At 39.4% G+C, this 23,755-nt stretch overlaps 2 protein-coding genes across 4 annotated transcripts in view; one reads left to right on the forward strand and one right to left on the reverse strand.

Moving 5' to 3' along the window:
- PUS10 (pseudouridine synthase 10) overlaps positions 1-606 on the reverse strand; it is a gene marked incomplete at its 5' end in the record, with an annotated part of 31,594 nt that extends 30,988 nt beyond the window's left edge. The window contains one exon of the mRNA XM_083857422.1: positions 395-606. Coding sequence (XP_083713548.1) covers positions 395-425 — 31 coding nt within the window. The remainder of the gene's footprint in view (positions 1-394) is intronic.
- A 42-nt stretch (positions 607-648) lies between these two features.
- On the forward strand, positions 649-22,709 carry SANBR (SANT and BTB domain regulator of CSR). 3 transcript variants are annotated; one of them, XM_083857824.1, is made up of 21 exons: positions 649-1,096; positions 4,034-4,199; positions 6,100-6,286; positions 9,399-9,492; positions 10,492-10,730; positions 11,545-11,603; positions 12,216-12,376; positions 13,195-13,281; positions 13,388-13,498; positions 15,269-15,392; positions 15,567-15,719; positions 15,893-16,068; positions 16,441-16,540; positions 17,017-17,049; positions 17,678-17,777; positions 18,758-18,852; positions 18,970-18,998; positions 19,107-19,180; positions 19,821-19,909; positions 20,264-20,355; positions 20,758-22,709. In XM_083857824.1, the coding sequence occupies exons 2-21, from the start codon at positions 4,050-4,052 to the stop codon at positions 20,792-20,794; spliced, it is 2,190 nt and encodes a 729-aa protein (XP_083713950.1). In that variant the 5' UTR covers positions 649-1,096; positions 4,034-4,049; the 3' UTR covers positions 20,795-22,709. The 3 variants fall into 3 exon arrangements, with proteins under 3 accessions (XP_083713950.1, XP_083713951.1, XP_083713952.1); XM_083857825.1 differs by having other exon boundaries at positions 18,761-18,852; XM_083857826.1 differs by lacking the exons at positions 649-1,096; positions 6,100-6,286 and having other exon boundaries at positions 4,104-4,199.
- The last annotated feature ends 1,046 nt before the right edge of the window (positions 22,710-23,755 follow it).

A 23,755-nucleotide genomic window follows, 5' to 3' on the forward strand; every position in this document is an offset into this window, starting at 1 on the left:
CAGAAGTTACTCAGAGGGATTGGGAAGGATTGTTATGTGGGAAATGGGGATCTGGGGCTGGTCTTTATCAGCCGCGGGTGGCTTCCCACAGGAAGTAATTTTAAAATGTTTGGGAATACTTGATACAGTAGGAATCAAACTGTGTGGGTGAAATAACAGGATTGGGACTGTCTGAGCCTTTGCAGAGTAACTCTGGTGAACCACTCCCAGTGCCTGGGCTGTTCTGTGCAATTAGCTCTAATTTCAATGCTCTCCTATTGGTTCTTTATGGCCAACAGTGTATGGAATATATTTACATGAGCTGAAAACCTGGGAAAAGCTTACTGAGGCTCGTCTTTGGTAGGAGCACGGAGCGCATTAACACATGGCTGCTTAATTAATTAGCTGTACTTACATCGCGAGCCTAATTCTAGTGTCTGGTACATTATTTTGGGGGGCAGTAAGAACTTCTCGCGGCCGGGCTTTTCCTTCCCTGCGGGGGGGTTCCGGCGGGCGGGAGCGCTGCGGTCACTTTGTGTCTGCGGAAAGCCGAGTCACTGCCGCGGGCTCTGCTCGGAAAACTGAGCCGGGCGCCATGGGCACGCAGCAGCGGAGGGAGAGGGGCGCCGTGTCGTCACGTTGTGGCACCCTCCCCCCCCGCGCGGCGAGTGGGACCGAAAGAGCTTGTCCTGGGCGTGCCGTGACGTCACGGTGACGCACGCGGGGCGGGGCGTTGCCGGGGCGACCGGACGCCGCGCGCAGGGCGGGAGGCGCCGCCGCCGCCGCTGCACTGCGGCAAGGCGGGGCCGCTGCGCGCCCGGGGCGGGAGCGCTTCGCGCCGCTCCATTGGCTGCGCCCGGCGCGAGGGGGCGGGGCCTCGTCACCCGCCCCGCACCCATTGGCCGGGGCCGCCCCCCCTCGCGGAGTTCCCTCCCCTCCCCTGAGGGTCGGGCCGGACGGCGCCGGCAGATGAGGGCGCGGCGGGCGCGGTGCGAGTGGCCGAGGGCGCCCCTTCTTCCTCCCTGGAGCCGAGCCCCCGTCCCTCCGCTGCCCCGGCACGTCCCCCGAAGGAGCCCCTGCCCGTCCTGTCCCGTCCCGCTGGCCTGGGAACCGCCAGGTAAACCCGGGAGGGGTCCCGGCGGAGAGCGCCCGAGGGGGGCCGGCGGGGTCCCCGCTCTGAGGCTGCTGCACTTGTAGGGTATCTTAGACTGGGTCTTTTTTTTTTTTTTTTTTTTTTTTTTTTTTTTTTTTTTTAACTTTAACGCTTTATAGTTTTTAATGCTGGCTGGTACGTGGGGAAGCTACAAAGTTGCTGTTGTTCCTCTCCCGCGGCTCATTTTGCACCATCACTTCCTTGCGTTCGGGGCTGTGGATGGAAAACCTCGTGCCCATCCCACCATCTTCACCTTCCCTCAGGCCCTGCGCAGGCAAGGGGCGGTAATCCTTCATTTCTACGTTAGTGATTTGCTCTAAATCATAAAAAAGTCTAATCAGATCGTGCGTTTCCACAATGAATTCACTCTTAGGAATCCTTTTTACCGCTTTATTTGGAATTCTGAGTATGGATAGGAATTCCTGTTCGCACGTCTCTTTCTGTGTTATGCGTCTCAAAGAGTTGTTCAGAGTTTAATAATTTGGAAACTTTTTTTTCCCCCTCCAATTTTCATAGTTGAAGAAGGGGGTTAACTTGAGCTTTCCTTGCAGTAGCAGAGCGGAGAACTGTAGAAGTTGCTTTTTCTCTTTAAGAATGTGATTTATTACAGGCTTTATGTTGCTGCTTTTAGAGAGTTCTTGCACGAGACAGAATCTTGCACACGTGTCTTTATATTTCCAACAGGGTTTCCTAAAGGACGAAAAGGCAAATATTGCATGTCACATATAAAGCTACAAAAGAGGAGTCCCGTGTTCTTTCTAGAATATAAATAAAAATACTTTTGTATGCCTGTAATTAAGTCTCCTCCTTCATTTGTCTTTGCAGTGATAAGCATTTACAGAACTGCCTTTTGATGCGCAGAGTAAGCAAATTAAGGGACCTGTATGAGAGACAAAGACTTGATTCTCTCTGAATGTGTCATCACGTTTTAGAGCACCTGTCATCCTTTCATGGTCCACAGGGCTGATATGTAGTAAACTTGTTACCACTGAAGCACTCAGATTTTTTTTTTCCCTGTAAATTACAGACTCCTGTTTTTTCACAAAATAAAAGGTTTTCCTTCTCTCTTCCTTTCTTTGATTGCCCAGTGTAACCATCCCATAGCACTAGCCCTCAGAAGGGTGATTTATGGAATATTGACACTGTTGGTAATTTTACTCACATTAAGCCTATTTTATGGTGGGAAACCAGGGGGATTATAATACTCCATCATTTACTTATCTCATCCAAACATATTTTTAAACCATGTGTGTGAGCTGGCAGGAGAAGTCCGCTCAGTGTTGTTTCATAACTGCTGGGCTTTGCCACCAGTGCTGACCCGTTCTGGCCTGGTTATTTCTCCTCCTCCTGAGAGCAGAAACAGGAGAGGTTCAGGGGCTGAAATGTGATTGCTGCTGACATCTGTCTGCACACTGACAGAGAGGAGTCTCCAGCACAGAATCACCACAGTGACACTGCTTGGAAGTGCTCTCAGGGTGAGGGATAAGGACACGGTGACTTTGGGGGCTGATCCACTTTTACCTGATTGTGGCATCTATTTTACTTGGAATTTTGGGCTTGTGTTGTCTGTGAGGACCTTTATTTTTTAGAACAGGCTATTTGGCATGTCTTGCAGCGGATTTAATTTAGATAGAATTGCTACAATGGTATGGAATTTTCTATAGGACTTCTGTTTTGTGGCTTTTTTTCTTTTTAAATCTCATGACTGTGGGAAACCAAAGAATTCTCTCGGTGAGTTCTGGGGTTTTTTTTCCTTCTGATTTAATTCAGCTACTCTTTTGAGAGGATGAAAGCTTACAGTTACCTGCTGCTGTGATTTCTGCTTCTACCAACAAAACAAGCAGAAAAAAGGGCTGGGACAGCTTCTATAGAGGGAAAAAAGTCAGAGCTATTTTGTGTATTTTAAGCATCTTTTCTTTTAGAAAGAAGGTGGTGCAAAAGGAACATCTATGTATAGTATGCTTTTAGTAACAAGTTATCAGGTCTTATCTAGGTGTATTTTCTCTCAAATTCCCTATAATTCTTGCTTTATAAGTCAAAAATTTGCTTGTGGCCTTAAAGTTCTTTTATTAAGTATTTCTAAGTCCCTCCTGAGTTCTTTGGCCATGTGTCACTTGAACATGAAAGTCTCCATTAATGCCTGCAGTTCTTTCCCAGCATAAACTAAATCAGTACTTTGAACTTTTACTCTGTTCCCTGTTTGTTATACACAAAATCAATTTGGAAAAAGAAGAAAACCTGAATATAATCCTGTTTTATAAAGTGTTTTCTGCTGTCCTTATATGCTTTGTTCTGGTGTTCAGCTTGAAGCTGAAGAGTAAGAGGTTTTTGTAATTGTTCATCCTGGCTAATAAGGAGTTGGGAATGTCAGGTGTTTGGGATGAGAGTTGAACGAGATTCCAGTGCTGTTTCCTGGCTCCTAAATGTTGATGGCCCTTAAATTGGTGTCCTGTCTTGGCTTCTAAATAATGGTAGTCAGGTGTGCTGAGAGAGAGGCCAGCAAAGCTGAGAGTAGGTAGTTTGTGAGAACAGACAACTGTATTTGAATATAAGTAAATTTACATTAAAATGCCCATCTGTAAGTTAAGCAGTTTATTCTGAGATTTCTGGAAGCCTTTCTCTTGTATTAGAGGCCTCAGAGGTGTGATTTCCCCTCTGGAAAGAGGCAGCTCAGAGCAGTGGGGGATAATACCTGCTGCTCTTGGGTTGGGTGTGTTTTGCATGTCTGCTTCTCCCTCAGGGTTTTGAGTATATGTAAATTTTGTTCAAAAAAGCCACAGTACTTGACTTTAATGCTGTGGTAAACACTTCTCCCAGTAATTTATGGAGTGCTGCAGGTAAAGTAGATCAAGCTTTAGTAAACCATGCAGTGAGACTTGCTAAAAACTCTTTCTCTTCTAGGCTTAAGTAGCCAAAGATGAGTCGTGGATTCTCAGAAAACAATAACTTCCCCTATGACAACAACCAGATGGTTTTGGATATGATCCTGTGTTCCCTAATTGGTGTTCCTCAGCCTATCAACTGGGACAGTGTGGCAAGGCTGGTTCCAAGATATACATCCAAAGAAGTGAGTTCACTAATGAAAGAATTTGTATGCTCTAAGCAATGCTTTATGGAGAAGAAAACATTTCAGGGAGGAGGGAGGGAAATTGAAATTAAGGTTTTTCGGGTTTTTTACCTAAAGTAATTTGCACCTAATTGAAAATGTTAAATGAGCAGTAGATTGAAAAGAGGTGAGGGGATTTTGTTTTATTTCTACAGAACCTGAGTGTTTAAATTGAGAAATACATTCTCCAGTGTACTTTGTTAGAACTTATACAGAATAAGAATTAAAGTTTCTGGAAAGGAAAAATTAAAAAGTTGAATTTAAGAAAGGTAGCTGTGCTACTGCATTCCATACTCCATAGCTAAGACTTAGATGGAAAGAATGCCATACCCACTAACCCTGTAGTATCCTTACCAGGGAACCTAATAACTCTCTACTCTATACTTGCCGTAACAACTCTAAACAAGGAGGGGCTGCAGATCTCTATTAGGTAAAGAGTGCAGTTGCTTCTTTGTTGATCCTACAAGATGTGGATTTTTCTTTCTCTGGTTGGAATAGATCTGGAAGAACCTCTGTATACTTACTTCTCTTTCTGGATTGCTGAATTTCCTGATGAAATGCTCTTGGTTTTGTTTTTTTTGTTGTTGTTGTTTTTGGTTTTGGGTGGTTTTTTTAGTAATAATTTTGACTTTTTGATTTCTGAGAGGCTGTAAGCTAAGAAAAGAAAAATGTCTTTTACCCTTGTGATTCAGCAAAGCTGAAAGAAAAGCCAGTGGTCTTGACTTTCTTGCAAACCTAATCAAGTGTGTCAGCTCACATTTATAGCAGTGCTATTGGGTGGTGCTGTAACCTTGTATTTAGAACATAAAAATGAAGGATTGGGTGTAGAAGCTTCTGTGGCATGTTACTGCCTTTCAAGAATGCTTGGGGATGTCTCTACTGGTCACCTTTCAATGTGCAGACAGCACTGTGCTTGTTAAGCAACTAAAATAACAACATCAGTGAGCCCTCTCCTCATATTAATTCATAGGATTAATTAGTGCGTGTCTGACTACTCTGTTTTTAAAGAACTAAATGTCACAAATATGTGGAGTCCCCGTTTAAGGCAGTGACACAAAAGTACAGATGTCCCTTTATTTATCTCCTGTATGTGTGTGACAGGCATCACAAGTTTGAGAAAATGAATATCGGAAGGATGGCCCTGTGTGCCCCTGGCCCAAAGGGGCACTGCCACCAAGCAGTGTCTGTTAACTCAACCCCAAATAAATAAATAAAAACAGCTCTCAATGGAGCCCAACACCTGTGTCACAGAAGGAGCACCTGTAGAATTTAAGTAGATTTATTTGTATGTGCAAGTTACCTCTGTGTAGGACTTTGCTGAACCAAACCTATTTGTTAGGATTGTGTTGGTACAAATTTATAAAATGGAAAGACTGTCTAGTTCCTCAAAACAGGGAATGAGAAGTTTATAGAATTGCAGTAGAAAGCAGCAGTCCCTTTTGTCCATGTTGGAATGGAGGTCATAAACTAAAATAATAATAATTGTGAGTTGGTTTCTATAGCCACCCTTAATAACATTTGACCATGTTTATAGTAAAATAACTAGTTACAAAGCGAGAATTCAAACTATCCCCGTAACTTTGAAAACTGGGCTCAAAATCACAGAGTTTCAGGAAATGAAAGTTGAAACAGGTTCTACTTAATTTTTTTCTCTCTGTGTTAGAATATATAATTATGGTAGCTATTATTTTACTGTGTTTTTATATACTGGTACCACTAACTACATAGGAAGCATTTATGAGTTTGATATCAGTAACTATTCCCGTGCAAAAATGTGCAATACAGTGTCCATCAAATCACAGTTATTAAAAATGTGCTGAAAGCTACTGCTTCATTGTCCTATCATTTAATCTTGTGACAGTGTGCAAAAAGGTTTGATGAACTAAAAAGCAGTGGAAGTTCACCTGTTGACAACCAATATAATTCCCTGATGGCTGCTGGTGGGAGTCCTGTGGAATCTTTAGCTACGTACATCAAATCCTCCTTGCTCGATTCACAGACAGAGTTTCAGGAGCCTGCTATTGGGCAGGATTCCATTACTATAACTGGTATGTCTTCAGTCATTCTGAAATATATTGGCTTTCATAATCAGTATGTGCATGCTTTTGTCCTGAGTGGTTAAGTCCACCCAGGGATAACAGTCATTCATCCTTGGAGAGTTAAGTATGGATTTAATGCATACGACAAGGCACTTGCCATTAGTTTAGTTTAAGAATCAATGTTTGCTTGGGTATTTTTGGTAACTTGTCCTTCCAAGAGGCATAAATCCTTCTGCTGAATTCTGTTTAGCATTTTTGGTGGTGTGCTATTAACCCTACAGCCATTTGAAGTCACGTTAAGCAGCGTTATTAAAATAACTGGAGAATATTGTGAGGAAAAGCTGCAGGAAGCTGAGGAGGTGATCCCTCAAAGGCAAACCTTCCTCTCCCAGCTGCAAGCCCTGTGTTTGCCATGGATGGGTACAGAGCAAAATGTAGCTAATTTTTGCTTCAAGACAGTCTTGATAAGACATAAAATGTGTCTTAGTCAATTACATGTCCCAGTAATTATTGGGCAGAAGAGGACCAAACCCAATAGTTGTAAATTCAATCATAGCACAATTAAATATTGTTAACAATTCCTTTGGTATTACTTCTGTCAGAAGTTGTAATTAAATTTGTGAGTGTTATTCTCTGATTTTCAGTACAGAGATGTTCCAGTGACTTTAGAAGTTGGTAAATTTGTTTGCATGAGAAATTTGCTTCAGTGATGAATAAGTAATTTCTGTGTTAAAACTTAAGATGACAGTGAAGTGTTTAAACATGTTCTCTGTTAAAATGTCCTTCACTGCAGCTTTCACTGTCCTCTTTGCAGCAGAAGAGCAGCTGTTTGAACTTTGAATAAAGCATTTTTAATAATTCTAATCAAGGGATGATACTGGAAAACTGTATATGGAGTGTCAAGACTGAAAGTTCTTCCCATCGGCTTTCAACTTTAGGGTTCCATGCCTGATGTGGGATAAATGCTGCTGGCACCCACAGGTCCCTGTTTACAGGATTAGCAGCTTCCCAGAAGGCAGTTAACGAGCTAACTCTGCTTCTAGAATGCCTTAGACAATTAGTGCATGTTTTCTTTTTAACAGGGTAATACATGTAATGAGTATTAATACAGTTAAGTACAGTAATGTAATGTTATTTTCAACAAGATCCCAGCCTGAGATTATTCTCTGTTTTCTTTGTGACTTTGGATAAATCATTTGCCCTGTTTGAGTGTAATTTGTTGATATGGAATTAGAGTGATTAATCTTTTTTTCTCACGGGTTTGGGTGAACTCACCTTAGTATTTGCTTCATTTCTACATTTCAGAATTGGGGATTTGAGTCAATCCTATTTGGAAATGTTTTTTGTTTAATTAATTGCTTCCTAGTGTATTTAGTCATATTAGCTTATTGCCAGGATCAAGAATTTTGGGCCTGTTTGCATTTGTTTGTAGTCATGAGTTACAGCAAGAAAAAGCAAATCAGACCATACTCATTCTGAGCTGGATTCTGGTTTTGGCTGAGTTATAAAAGCTTTATTACTTTCTTTATTGCTAATTATAAGGGAAACTGCTGGTAAGTCCCTCTGATTGCATCTCATGACAGTGAACAAGCACAGAGGATAGCCTTTTACCCAAAGTATTTGTTACAAGGTTTCAAAAGTTAATCAATTTGTAAGCTTTGGCTGGGAGGAAAAAAAGGTAGGAAGAAATGTATGGTGAAGTTCAGATGTCCCCGTTAATTTGGCTGTGTTGCATATTCTTGTTGTCAACATTATTGCCTTCAATAAATCACCGTGTTCACAATGAACTTGTTAATATGCTTGCAGGCAGAACTCTTTCATACCACATATTTCCACAGTCCCTTCTTTTAAAACTCACACCTTTGATTCCAACCCAGGGTTCCCACCTCACCTGCAGTGAGAATGGCTGCCCAGAAAGCTGGAGCCAGCCGTTTCCAAGGTTTTACAGGGAGTGAATCTTCCCCTTCTCTTAACTGTGCTCCCTCTATTAAGGCCTTACTAAGACTTAACTGTGCGAGGCCTTTGGCTGCACCTTTGGAGAAAGTTTTGTTTCTTCTGCCTCCCATGCAGTAATTTTGCTTTCCTGAAGGGAATAACTGCTGTGTTCTGAACTATATATCATTTTTGCTGTCAGCCTGCTGTAGTTGTTTAGCCATTAGATGAAGAGGTCTGTCTTAATTTTCTTCAGCCTCTTACATTACTCAGGAGGGAGATGATGTTTCTGGAACTCCCAGAAATCAGAGAGAATGGCATAATCATGGAAAATCACCACCTGATGGGTTTGCAGTAAAAGACAGATATGTGCCCTTCCATTGTTAAAAAAAGATAATGATCTTTCCAACTTTCAAGCAAGATCATTGAAATTTCACGTTGCAGTAATCTATTCACAGCTGGAAAAGACATCCATTGTTCTAACCCTCGATCCAGAACTCAGTGGATTTGGTGACTGAACTTCACTAGGTTGTTGTGTGCACTTTCCACTGCTTGTAGCACCTTTGTGAAGATCAGCTATTTGAAGTGCATCTGTTCTTTATTCCTGGAACAACCTCACTGATGAGGACCAGGCAGATTTCATGGTCTGCTCTCTCTGAACCTTGTTTGATATGATCAGCTGATTTAAGCCACATGTGTGAGAAATTTGGGAAAAACAAGCACATCCTAAGAGTCTTCTGTGCTTCTCTTTGGAAGCTGCTTATTTCCAAAGCTGGCACGTGATGGGTAAGGAGGGGGATTGGTCTCAAGTCATGTCCTGGCAGAAGCTTTGATGTGGCGGGGTCTCAGGAGCCACATCCCACAAAGCAGACCAGAAGAGTAAAGGAATGGGTCACATTCTCAGAAGGGAGTGCTGAAGGCAGTGAGTCTCATGCTCAGTGTTCAGCCAGGAGTCATTTGGGTTTGTAGCCAAGAGTCTGGGCAGCCCAGCAGTGGTGTTGCTGTGAGTTCCCATGTGTGGCACTCAGAGCAGGAATCTGGATTGTTAGTAGCCCTTATGGAAGCAGATTTGTTGCTAGGTGTGCCATTGCTCCACCATGACTGCCATACTTCAGTTGCATTTCCAAGATGCTGAAGAGCAGAAGATCAGGAGTTTGTTCTAATACAGCCTTTTTCCCTTACACTGAAGGAAGGCCCAGTGTAGCCTCCACAAGGAGCTGTTCTTCAGAATCTGAGAAGGGTCCTGTACATAACAGTGGAGAAAGCACTGATGAAACCCAGGGGTAAGAAGAGCTTTGTGTGTTTGTTGTCTAGGGGATCGTAAAGTTGACAGAAAGATGTCTAAATTGCTGAAATTTATCTACTACCAGAAAGAAAACAGCTGGAAACAGCCTAACAACTGCTGTAAGAAATCTGGAAACCTTCTGTTGCTACAGAAATTCAAGGAGTTGGTTTAAGAATGTGTTGTGTGCAGTAAGATATTTATAAATCTGTGCATACTGTTCCTCTGGGTGATTGATCACTGCTGTGGCAGGAGTGAGGAACATACCTGGTTTTATAAAGGAATGAAACAAGACTGATGCTCAATTACACTTTAAAAAATAGTCTTGAACATAGATTTGTCCTATGTAAAAGCAGGAACAGAAAGCTGTAAATGAAAAGGTTTCCCATGAATCCCAAAAACCCTCCAGGTCACTTTATTCCATTGCATTTATTCCCTGTTTTCCACACTATTTAATTACACATAGAATAATGTTTGTTTGAAACCTAAGCACCTTTCTGTAGAGAGAGCAGTTAGTGATTCTAGCTTTGAGCATTTCTTAAGAAATAGAGATTTTTAATAGGCAATAAACCAAATCTTAATTTCCACTGATGAAAATTGCTGTTACATGGTGCCTCAGTGATTTAGGCATTTCTATCTGGTTATTCTTTGAAGAAAATTAAGAAGGGAGAACGAATAAGTTCTCCATATAATTCAGGTAGTATCCTATAACAAACAGCTGAGAAAATTGGGGAATGGAGCTAGAAATTTTCTATTTCTGCTCCTTTAATTTAATCTCTCTGATTATTTGTAGAGGATGTGCCTCTGTCTTCTTCACCTATCCAACTATAGTTCCTATTAGTAGTTAATAACTGCAATTTGTTTTCCCTCTGTTAATAAAACCCTGTTGGTGACATCAGTGTTGCAATGCATGACCCAGAGTTGGAAATGAGGTCGCTGGGCTTTGATGTCCTAATTGGCTTCGGCTCTTAATTTGCTTTGTGGCTTTTTCTCTTTTGAGGCCGAACATGGTGATCCACGTGTGCGACGAAGCCAAAAACCTCAGGGAAGATTTTGTGTGTCCCCGAGACCTTTTGATTTCGGAGATGAAATACTTTGCTGAGTACCTGTCAGTGGACGCCCAGCGCTGGGAGGAGGTGGACATCTCCGTGCACTGTGATGTTCACATCTTTGACTGGCTGATAAGATACGTCAAAAGGAACTCCAAAGAGTCTGAGGATAACGAAATGCCCACTTTAGGTAAAAGCAGATCATTTCTTTTAGGTTCATTGTGTTCTGGACTAGTTGAAGATGAATGGTTTTGATGCAGTTCAGCTCCAGTCTGTTTCCGACTGTTGTCAGTTGTCAGAAGAATGTTGCAACAGAGATCTTCTGGTCATTTCAGCAGATGGCTCTGCTTTGCCAGCACTGACAGCCTTGAGGAAACATGCTGAAAGTTGAAGCAATAAAAAAGCCCTAATATATTTTGGGATGTGATGTTTTTAATTAAGACTGTTCAGACCTCATCTGACCAAGGACACAGTGGTAGATTTTACATGCTGATGATTGGTTTGTTTATTTCTCCTCTGCACCCTGTTGGTACAATTGCAATGTTTTCTACAATTTCAATGCAATCCATTACAATTGTAGAAGAGCCTTTGCAGGTTTTGAGGCAAATTTTTAATTTTTTAATGAGTCTTTGCTACCACTTCTTAAAATACAACTTTATTCTCTTGGTTTGTTTATAACTTGCAATGTGAAGGTTATTTTGAAAAAAAACCTCAGCTGGGTGTGATGGCTACAGATGGAAGTTAATCTTGTGTAATTGTGAAGTCTCCTTTTCCAATTTTAATAATTTTTCCAGGGTATAGTTGTACTCTGGTCACTGAAATGATAAACCAAAAATTTATTTCTGAAGATGGTTAAAAGGTTCTATATACTAGCAGATGGAATGACAAGCTGATTGCTAAAATAATAGCTAACGCAGATGCTAAATATGAAGAGGGAGGGATGTGATACGAAATTACAAAAAAATCTATGTAAAAAACCCTGCCTTTGTTCTGTTGCCTTCTAGAACCATCAAATGTCATCTCAATCCTTATTTCTTCTGAGTTTTTGAAGATGGATTCATTAGTAAGTAGTAAGAAATATTGATTTTCTGGCATGAGGGCACAGTTAATTACCAGGTGTCTGAACAGCTTGTTTGTTGTGCTTTGGCTGTTACATCAACAGGTGCTGCAATGAGAACATTGAGATTTTTAACACTTTTCCTATTCAGTGCAGTAATCCAATATTTGCAGAATCTCAATGCAATAAAATGTGGAGTAACTTATTTCTAAATGTGATAGTGTGATCTAGGGTGCTTGTTTTGTATCTTTTGATACATGAATGATATGTCTGCAGTTTAGGATCTGATTTTCCAGCTCTGCATAAGGAATACCTGCTGACTTTGTTAAAATGTTTGTCAAAAGTTCTGTCATTGGGGTAACCCACAGGAAAGCACAGCTGTTGAAGTTGAGATCCACGTGTTTTTTGGTTCTATTTTAACAAGCAATTGGAAGGTTACTGAAGTTTTTGGAGGAGAACATAAACTAAATCACTTTAATTCAGTTTCTCCTTTTGGCAAATCTGAGGCTCGTTTTCTTATTTTTATGTCAAAATGAAATAGTTTTCCAAAACCCCACAATAAAAATTGGGAGTGGGGGTGGTCTAGAATTCCTTAACATTCATATTTATTTTTCCTAGGTAGAGAAATGCATTCATTATTGTTACGAAAATATGAATGCCATTGTAGCCACGCCATGTAACATGAACTGTATCAACGCTAATCTTGTTACGCACATTGCTGATCTCTTCAGGCACAATGAGGTGGAAGAGCTGAAAGACAAAAGAGACAAATTTAAGAGGTAACTTTTTTGCCCTGTAATACACTTCTGAAGTGCTGTTGGCCTTTGGGATCATATTTCATAGCAGCTAAGACTGTGCAGTTTGAAATGATATGCTATATAAATTCTCATGGAATGTATTTTTAATGCAGAACATAATGGTGTGACTTCAGAATTTTATATTAAAATTATGAGCAAAATGAAGGAGCTTTTATAAGAAATGAGCAAAAGGAAAGGCCACACTAGGAGCATGGCATGGGTGAATAATTCATGAATTCTCACATGGGAGACAGGATTAGGGTGAGAAATGTTTTATGGGATGACATGCTTCTAGTGGGTAGGGAATGGTTTGGCCTCATCCTGTGAACCCAGATGTTTGGACTTACAATTCAGAATGACTGGGAGGCTGAAGAGTTGTGATGATATGTTCTTTCATACATCAGGACCCCAGCTTAGTATCAAGATAAGGGGCCAATTATAGGAGTGCAGACTGACAGACAAAGTGAAAGTCAGGGAGGATTTTAGTCTGTAGGGATGAAGGCTTAATTTTAGAATGAAATACAATTTCACAGCAATATTCACTAATAAAAGGTCTTTTAGTCAAGGTAGAAGCTGGCAGTTAATATTGGCAAGCATTTTAATAAAGAAAAAATCAGAGTATCACTTTTGTCACACTTGTGTAAAAATGAGATGAACAGGATAATGTAAAGGGAAATTATATTAAAAGCTGGATTCTATGAGTGACTTTGCTTATCAGAATGTGATTGTTAATCTCACTATACATAAAGCAATTTTCAGTTGTTTTTCTAATGGGTGAGCTGTGTTGCTGTCATTAATAGTAAACTTTTCTGCAAGAAGATTGAGAGACTCTTTGACCCGGAGTATGTAAATCCAGATTCTAGAGGAAATGCAGCAACTTTATACAGGTATGGTCTTTTTATATGGCTGCTTCAATAGCAAGGACAATCCCTGTGTTTAGAAGTCCTGCTCTTACTCCAGTGCTTTCTTTCCTTCTTTCTCTTTTTCATCTAGGTGTTGTTTATGTAAAAAGCTGCTAACCAAAGAAACTGAAAGGAGAATTCCTTGTGTACCAGGAAAAATCAACATAGACCAACATGGGAATATTGTCTATGTTCATATAAGGTAGTGAGTATGTACACATATAAAATGTTTCTTCAACTCTGATTTTGGGTGATTTTAGAAGTACTACATACTCAGATACATGACAAAGTTAAGTCACAGATATGTGAAGAGTGTATGAAGCATCTCAACTTCCTGTATTACCTAGCAAAAAAAAACAACAAACAAACAAAAAACAAACAAACAAACAAAAACAGAGAGAGTGTGATTATGATGATGTATACTGCTGAAATTCATTCAGCAGTGCTGCTGCAGAATGGAAATGGGAAAACTGCAGCTATGATTACTGAGAGGGATATTTTTGGGTTGCACTTCTTTAAATAGAAAATACTCAGCTAATTCTTTCATCAGATGGTTTTAAGATGTATGCAGTTGATGACAGATTGAATTAAATGCTGCATTTCTGCAAGGTTTTTTAGTGAAGGATAGACCCCACCCTACCAGCAAAGAAAGGCTAAAGAGTATTTTCTAGTCTGACTTTCTTCTGTCAAATCAAATGCTCAACCTGCTTAAAGACTGCTATAAATAAACTTTACCAGTTGTTTCTCTGTTCCTGAAGTAATTGTCATAGGAGCTTGCAGGACCTGTTCCCTTTGTAAGTCTGATTCATTTGGCACAGATGTTTAACTGAATTCTGTCTGTCTGATCAATGGCTGTGAACAGTTGGATTCTCCTGTTAATGAAGATCAGTCCATGATCAACTGCGGTTCTCTCCCTCCCCTCCTGCCCCTTTTAAGGAGGTTGGTGGGAGATTAATGACAGGAGACTTTTCTCAGCCAGATCCATTTTGTTCAGAACAACCAAAACAGATCCATATCAGCTCCCACCAGTTATTCCAAGGTGGAGTTAAGATCTGATTAACATCTACACAGAACCAAATCTTGTGCCCCTGTCCTGACCTATTTTAAGATCATTGGTGATTAGTCACATGAAATTCATTAATTGTGTTACTTCACTTAAGCTGAGTGTATGTGGCTGCTCTGCAATTCCCAGCAGATGAATGCGCAGGGCTTTCAAGTTACTCAGAGGATTATCTAGATTTTAATTATTTGCCTTGTGCTACTTGTGATGCTTTGGTGCACAGAATATGTTTACTGAGAAGTGATGCTGGCCACTAATGAATTCAGACTCAGGAGCGAATACAGTTCTATCTTTAGTAATTTTAAAATAAGTTTCTGTTTATTGGTCCTCTAGTGGTGCCTAGAACTAACTTCCAACTGGAAGTACTGCTTGCTTAGCCTAGGTTAGGCACATATTTAACAAAAATGGTTCAGGCCAGGGCTTAAAATTGGGAAGAAATTTTATCTGCTATTTCTGAAGATAACATGCCCCACTGCATTCTTTTGAATTCTGAAGTGTGTCTCATTTGACCGCAAGGAAGGAACAAAGTCCTATATTTTAATACTAGAACTGCCAGGTATGTACTTTCATCAAAAGGGCAGGAGCTTTCAAACTGTATTTTTTAGCTAAGTAATTATTGTTATGTTGCAGATAGATAGAAGATGTTTATCTTAGCTTATAAATTTGCAGTATATGGATCTTGAGATGAATCAAGCTCTAATTCTTTGTTAGGAGTGAGTTTAGGTTGTTCTGAAAAAACAAAGGCTCTTCTGTCATGCTCTGAATTTAGTAATCATTGTCTCACATTGTATCCCTCCTGTTGTAACTATTGGAGGCATTTCACCAGTGTGTTCTCTGCTCTTTCTCCACGTCGTGTTTCTGGTGGGAGGATCAAAACAGAGAGTCAAGACTCTGATTTTTTGGCTTTTTCAGAGACAAAATCTGGGAAGTGCATGAGTATTTAATTGGCCTTCACGAGGAGCTGAAATCCTGGCGGGATGTTTATTGGCGTCTTTGGGGGACTGTCAACTGGCTGACCTGCTCAAGGTGTAACCAGGTGAGTCTGATTTCACTTTGCCTTGTGGGGGGGTGACTTTTGGAGGGTGAAGCAGGGACTAAAGCAGTTTAGAAAATATGTGGTAATAAAGCTCAGCGCATATTCTTTACAGTGCACAATTTTTACTTCCACAGGTCATCTCACCTCTCGTTCTCTGTCTCTTTGCTAATGCAGTCTTTCCTGTGCACTGAGTTCTCCCACTGCCAGTACCATCCGCAGCCAGTTCTTTATCCAGGCGTAGCCAGTGCTCTGGGCTCGACTGGCACAGGAGTGTATCCCTGCTGTAACCAAAAAGTTCTTCGGTTTGACCCTACAACCCTGCCAAAGGTACTGCAGCTTTCCTTGAAAAAAGCAAAACACATGGGTGGGGTGGGCAGCAGTGTGTTAGGAAAACGGATCTTTTTCCAAAGTAAGGGTTGTAGAACTTTTGTTATTATACTGATGAAATCAGTTCCTCTCATTAACTCCAATATTTGCTCTTCTGCCTCTGTGTATTGCAGGGCTGCAAAGTGAGGGATCACATGGTGGAGTTACCTCCAGAAAGTGAAGATGGGGATGCTTTGCTATCTCAAAGTGAAGAGAGGGATGCTTTGCCATCTCAAACTGCTCAGATCTTGAATGATCTGCTGCATCATAGGGATGTTATAGTTGTTCCTTTCACTAAGGATGAGAATAGGTAAGAACATTGTATTGTGTTACTGAAATAATTTAGCCTTCAACAGTGAACACATGTGCTTGTTATATTTGAGTTCTCTCCAATTTCAAAATGAGTCATAGGACTTTCTAAGGGTAACTTATTTCTGGTTGTTCACTTGAAAATTGGGAAGTGAAGAACAAGTACGTTTTCCTTTTACTTTTCAAGCAGGCTTTTAGTCACTCAACCTCCATAAGCATTCACTGATATCTTTATATTTTAATCTATTGCTATCAAAATGTCATGTGGCTGACTTGGAGGTCGGTCTGCTCTCTTGACACATGTTGAGTAAATTGAGACTGATTCTGAAGTAGTGGAATAGAAATATTTTTGGTTTATGTATTTCTCTTGAAGTGATTCTGTTTTTGGGCTTGGTGATGACAAGGGCCTTGAATGTGATGTGCTTGTAGAACCAAATACAGCCTGGCGCCCCAAAACTGGAGAAATCAATGCTGTGAGTGCTGATGCTTTTCCTTCTTTTTCTCTAATAATGACGATCCTTTGAAAAAGTTCTTGAACAACTTTTATTAAAAATAAAGACTGGCTGAGCATTGTAGGATAGGATAGGTACAAAATACCTGGTTGGTGAAAAGGCAAAATTTCTCCCATGTCTGCTGGAAATATTTCAGTACATAACTTCCCTCCTGCCCTGGACTGATTTTTTGATCAAAAAATCAGGTGTAGATATTTTTAATGCTAAGCTTACTTTCACTAACACATTAATTGACTGCATTTAATTGGTCAGTGGTTTTCAACCTGCTTGGGTTTAGTCATGCCACCAAAATTTAGAGTTCAGGATGGGAGGAGTTATCAGCGTAGAGTGCTGTACTGTAACATACCACCCCTATTTTTAGAATTCCTCTGACTTCTTTATTTTAATTATTATTACTTCTTTAACTTATATGTCTTTTTCTCTCTTTGTGACTACAGTTCTTGTCTCTGAAGAACTGGACTTTGCAGCTGGTTAGTAAAATATTTTACTGATTTAAAATATTTGGTCTTTTGTACTAGCAAAGAACTAGCTTTGATTTTTGTCTTATTTTCTAATAATTGAGACAAAAAATGTATTTTTTGCTTTAACTTGGAGGTTGCAGTGTAGCAACAGTTTTTACAAGAAAGTATGATATGTATGAAGTACTACTTTGGCCTTAATAGAAATGAGAAGATCCTTTGAATGTTTTTATAAATGGCAACAAGCCACACTAGCACTGCATGCATCAGTTATTAATAGTTTTTTAGGCTGGCAGAAACATAAATCAAAATCCAAGGTTTTGAGTAGCTCTCTCTCTCTTGGCTGGTCTGAGGTGCTTCATGTCTTCATTGTTAAGCTTCATCATTTCTCATTACAAGGCACTTATCACTTAATTTAGATATATGTGTATATTCAAACAATGTAAACATCACATTACTGAACGTTAACATAATTCTGTGCTGTTATTAGTAATTCCTAATCTGTTAGGAATTACTCACTGTTTCCTCACTGAGGTAGGGAACTCTGCTGGATGTCAGCTCCTGCAAAACAGATTTAATATATCATTTAATAGAAACCTTGCCTGACTTTTAATCTCTGACTTCTCCTGGTGTTGGTTAGAAGCAGCAATCGCTGTTGTCTGAGGAGGAGGAGTACACCACGGGCTCAGAGGTCACTGAGGATGAAGTGGGGGATGAAGAAGAAGTGTGCAAGAAACCAGGTACATCAATCCTTTACAGTCCTCCTCTCTGGAGTTATCAGACAGGGATTTGAGGCAGCAGAAGTCCTCTGTAAGCAGGTTTTGAATATTAGGTGTTTCAAAAATAAAACCCTAAGTAATTTGGATTTTATCCCTAGTTTTCCTGTGGTTAGGTACAAATTACCCCACTGCTCAGTGCCATCAAAAATCACTGGCAAACAAGAAAAGCTGCAACTATTCATGTGTGAGAAGTCCCTGGAATTATCAAGCACTTATTTTGCAGGAAACTCTCAAATTAATGAAATTTCACATAATAAATGTTGGAAGAAAAGGCAGCAATTACATGACTACTTTTACATGCAAAAAAAAAAAGAATTGCAGATTTGTCTTTTGATTATATAGAGGAATGACTGGTTAATGTAGCTAAAATTGTGTCTGCATTGAAGCTAAGCTTTATATGATCTAAAAAGACTTTTATTCATTTATTGATGTGATTATGGGTTTAGGAACATGGAAAGTCAAAAAGCAACTTCTCCTTTTCACCCTACTAATGATCCATTGGAAGAGAGGCAGTTCTTTGTTCTTTTTGTCTTTACTCAAAGGGCAATTGGAATTGTACCAGTTTAAAAAAAGAATATAAATTCTGAAAGAAAATTTTTGTAATTTAAATTTAAAGTTGTTTGATCTGATACTGCTCAGAATTTAGTAATTGAATTAATACAATCAAAAATGTAGCTTGTATGTGCACTTATTTTTAAATGTAAAAAATCTGTGCTGTTATGAAATCACTCTATATTTTAAATGCATACTTGAGTTTCCGTATATTTCTCATAGAAAAGCATTTGAGTAATGTGTGTTAGCATGCCTGCAACACTAATAAAAGGAAAAAACCCTGTTGATTTACACTATTTGTTAAGCAAGAGAGGAAAAAATACTTTTAGCAGCTCTGTAGTTGAGAGATTCCAAGTATCTGAGGGTATGAATAGATATTTCTTCCTTAGCAGGGAGAAAGGAGAAATTAAAGAAATCCTACAGGCACCCAAAGAAAGCAGTTTCTTCACCTAGTGTTCAGAAAAGGGAGAAGCCATCTGATAAGGTAAAATCACAGCTGTGAATCCAGGCTCTCTGGCTGGCTTAAATAATGAGGAATTTTCTCTAAATTTTGGACTTAGAAAACCACATTAAATGTGTTGTTTTTTTTTTTCTTCAACAGTCAAATTCCCGAGATGCTTCCCCGTTCATGTAAGTAATTTTCAAAGCCCTTGGGAATCTATTTTAGCTGTTCCCCCTTTTAAAACCCCCTTTTAAGCTGTCCCTGCTAACAGGAATGTGTGCACCTTTCTCTTGCAGTGTGAGCATGCAGCAGAACAAATGGGATGCCTCCAGGTCCCTGAGATTCAACCAAGATGCTCAAAGAGAAGATGGTCTGTTCCTGCATGAGTTTAGCTTTCATAAAGTTAATATTATGCAAAGAAAACGATCCAGCTAATTTTCTTAAAATTTAGTTAGTTACACCCCCTGTAGGGTGAATTTAATCTCAGATGCAGCAATGGGATTTGGGGTGTTTGTATGATTTATGTGCTTTATTTGGGATGTCAGCACAGAACCTACAGAGATTATAGTTGTCATCTCATGATTATAAAAGTATGCAGACACTTTTTTTTAATGCATCCCTGTGGCATTTGTTGTCTGTGCAGATAAACAGAGAAACATCCACTTCCATCTCTTTCCCAGTCACTCTGACTAAAAATACTCAAAGTTGTATTAATTTGTTCTCCCTTTTTAAATCTCTCCTGGGACTCTTGTGTGATTTTGCTGTTTTAAAAACCTCTGCCTCAAAACCATTTCCTGAGATTTTGATCTCAGTTTAGTCCCTCAGGCTGATCCTGGTATCTGCCAAGGCTGTTGAGGTTACATCAGGATTTAGGATCTTGGTTATTCAAGGTTTATATATGAACCAAAAAAAATTACAAATCCAGTATCACTAAAGTCTGTGTCTAATCATTCTTGTGTTCAGTAGCAATGAAAACCTTTGTTCTAAATATCCTTCCTTATTTCTTACAGATCAGAGAAGAATGTCTGAGATCACAGGGCACTTAATAAAATTGAGACTGGGAGACCTTGATCGAGTCAAGTCCAAAGACAGCAAAGAAGTAAGATTTGTCCTGGCAAAATGTAGTCTTTGCAGAGTTGAAGTGAATTGGTTAATAAAAACATTAAACACAAACGAAAATAACATCTATTCAATACTTAAGCTAAAGAACGAATTTTACCAATCCTCATTTTGTTCCAAGCATGATTTTTTGAGGATCAGAGTTTAAAATAATATTTAAAGCTTTTAAAAACTGCTCATGGAAAATAGAATGGGTTTAAAAAAAAATTCGGTACTGGGTTGTGATAATGGACAAAAGTATGCCATAGATTGTGCTGAATATTACTGATTTTTATGGAAAGTCACTGATTACACTGAAATAATGTCAAAATTTGATTTTTTTTCTGGCTTTCAGTATGCAGGAGGCATTTATTCTAGACTTGAAGCTCAGATAAAAGCCTCAGCACAGGTCAGTGCACGACAGAGCAATGCTGAGAAGAATCCCAGGTAAGAATTTAAAACAACAGCAAGAAAAACTTGTGGGTTTTGGGGTGGTGGGTTTTAAAGAAATATTTTAAAGAAAAACATGCCTCATTTCACACACTTCTTATGGATCAGCTTCCACCAGGTTAAGCCATATGAGGTGTGAAAGCTTCCCTTTGTCTCCCAGTAGAGCTGGGAGAGTGAAACCCTTGGAGCCATGCTGGGGGGAGGTTCAGTACAGCTGCAACATCATTTTTTTTTGTGAAATTACAGAAAACTGAAAGTGTTGGCCAATACTTTTAGCCTGTTCTTTGTCCACCTTGTAAAACAAAACCAGGAAACCCCCACACATTAAAAGCTGCATTAATAATGTAAAAAACTCTACATTAATAATGTAAAGGTGTTTCTCATGTGTTTTTAACCCAGGTCAAAAGCCCGTTTTGGTCAAGGCCGTCCAGCATAAGGAGTCATGGATACACTTTAGCCAGGACTCATTACTGCATCCTGAAACTCCACTGCACTCTGACACATGGAGAACGCATGTCTCTGAAAGCTTTCCAGTATTTATTACTTTAGGCCTTGTAAATTATTTTGTGCTATAAATGAATGCAAACCCAATAAGGTCTGTACTTATTTTAATTGTAAATATACGATTTCCTAAAGTTAAATTTAATTGCTTTTTTTAGGCTATTGTGTTAAGTTGCATAGAAAATATTTTATAAATCTACAGAATTAAATTATCAGACTAACTTTATTTATGGGGAAGACACAAATATGCCTTTTGGTATGCTAGAAATACTGAAAAGGGAAAAGCAAGACTACTGAATTCTGAATGCAGTCAGCAGCATTAACCCAAGTCTCCTTGTGTATTTATATTGTGTTGTATTTGATGGTACATTTTAGGTCAGTCTTCTGGGGATTTGCATTTAAGGTCCATGACAATACCTTAGACTACTTAGTTTAAGCAAAATTTTCATGCAGTTCTGAGGCTTCCTTGTGTACATCACACAACTCCCCCTCCTCTAAAGGTGGGTAGCAGGTAGGGACTAGACCTCCAAAGGTGCTCTCAGTGCCATGATGGTGCAGCATTGCATCTTGTGTGTGAACAATTTGCTTTTCTTGTATATGAAATCTGTACCCATCCCCATTCCTGACCCCTCCTGCACAGGACAGTGCTTTGTTCCCTTCTAAAACCCCAAACCTTGTGATGCAAAGCAGTTCTATCTCTAACTGATGCTATGCCACTAAATTTCTGAGAAGGTCTGTTATTAATTCTGCATCTTTCAACAGACACATATCATTACAAAGGCTTGTAGATCTTCTGGGTCTAGTTACTCCCTGAAACCTGCCTGATTAATACTGTTTAGAAGTCAGATGCACTTTCAAGTTCTGTATTTGGAACAATAAAATACAAATCCAGGGCTACCAAAATGAAATAACTTGCCTAGAGAATATGTTGTATATTAGCAAAGAAAATGGCAATAATAATAATAATGATTATGATAGTGAATTCAAGGAAACATGTTCTGACTTTTTGAAACAGGTGGAAAGAGAGCTCAGGGAAAGCTTAATCCAACTCCTGGCTATACAGTAAATTCTGAGTTTGGAATTAAGTCAGCAAGTTCCTGGGTGAGAGGGTGGGGGTGCGGTAAGGAGAGGGAGATTTGTTTAAATTATCTTCCCTCCATTTTGGCTTTTTTTTGTTTGTCATGATTTTTGGTAGGCGTTAGAAGACTAGGATAGCAATACTTGAAAATCCTGCTGTAGAGGTGGAAGATTTTTATTGAAACAATTAAAATCAGTGTTACATGTGTGTTTTGTCCAGTGCTGTAGCAAATTTGGAGCCTAATGAAACCAACAAGAAAAATTGGATTTCGGTGGCTTTGATTTCAGGCAGGAGCTGTAACTTTGCAGGAGTGCTTTAATCTGTATCAAATAAATAAGGTTTTGTGAATGCCTCAGGCCTGCTTGCACGTACTAATGCAGTTTGAAGCACTTGTGGTCAATGTTGGAAAACTGATTGTTGTTTGTTGAAAGTATTATAAAACCCATCAGGTATGAAAATGCAGTAGAAAAAGTGTTTTGCTACAATTTTGTGACTTCTAATAGAGGGTTGTTCCAAATTCTCATGATAAATCTGGCTATGAAAGTTGCAGGTTGCATGTGTGTGTGTTTAGTTTTCATAGAACTACTGACTAGAAGAGAAAAGAAAATTCTGCTGGTTTTGTTCTGTGGGAAAGTGCCAGTTCTACATGCCAATATTGTTTTGCTCAAAAATATTTTTGAGCAAAAGTAATATCCATGATGTGCAGTCTTACCTTTTTTCCCCATGCCAACCACCTTGAATTTTTATCTTGTATTAATTTTGAAAATTTGTCTTGATTTAATGGAAATAAACATAATTAATTTAAGAAGTGTGTGAGTTTTTATAGATGCTTTTAAGAGCTAAGTATGTGCATAAATGTTGTTTGATGGTCTCAATCATGCATGTGTATTTGTGATTAAATTGCAGCCTCCTCATACAGTCTTTTTATCTGTCAAGAACAGGATATCATTAAATGCAGAGTTACTCCAAATCTACAAGAACTTAAAAGAATTTTTATCTGCATCAAATTTTGAAGCTGGATTAAAAATTCCTCAGTGAGCTGTACTACAACTGACCCAAGTATGCAAAAAATGTCAGACTAAGCTATGTTTAAAAAAAACATTTAACTTTGCTTTGCACTGCCACAGTGCAGATTGTTTAAATGGTGAATCTGTGAATACAATTAATTTCCTTGATTCTGTTTCTGGGAATTGCTATATGGATGTCTTGGATGCACAGTTGGGATATTGGGAAGGCTTACAGTGTACATCTTGCTGTCACATGTGGGTATACATGAACTTTCTGCACTCTGGAGCTGTGCCTGTTTCCTGGATGCCCAGAAATCTTGGAGAAAGGGACAGAATTTCAAATTCAGTGATGGCTCCAAGGGAAAAAGATGTTATGTTAGGAGAAGTGTGGACATATGGTTGTCCCAGTCTATGAATAGCGTGGGCATGTTTGATGTGACTGAGTAACACCTCTCTCTTGGCCAGAAGGAAAAACAATTTTTTTTAAAAAAAACATTGTTTCCAGTTCTTGTTGAATGCTCAGAAATACAAGTTTGTCTTGGGAAACTGCTCCTGTGCATCAGATGTTTTCTTGAGCCAATATATGAAATTTCTTTCATTTAGGCACCTCCCTCCCCACTCCAGGCCAGTGTAACACCTTGAGTTATTCCTGATGTCCAAGAGAGCAGCACACACAGACCCTCCAGACATTTCTCCTGCAGCCTAATGAAAACCAACATTCATGCACTATACCACTGCTTTCTGAGCTTTTCTCTCTATTTCTTAATAATTAGGGAATCACAGAATCCTTCAGGTTGGAAAAGACCTGCAT

This window comes from Zosterops lateralis (genome assembly GCF_965231275.1).
Source record: "Zosterops lateralis genome assembly, chromosome: 3".
In the NCBI taxonomy this organism is placed as follows: Eukaryota; Metazoa; Chordata; class Aves; order Passeriformes; family Zosteropidae; genus Zosterops; species Zosterops lateralis.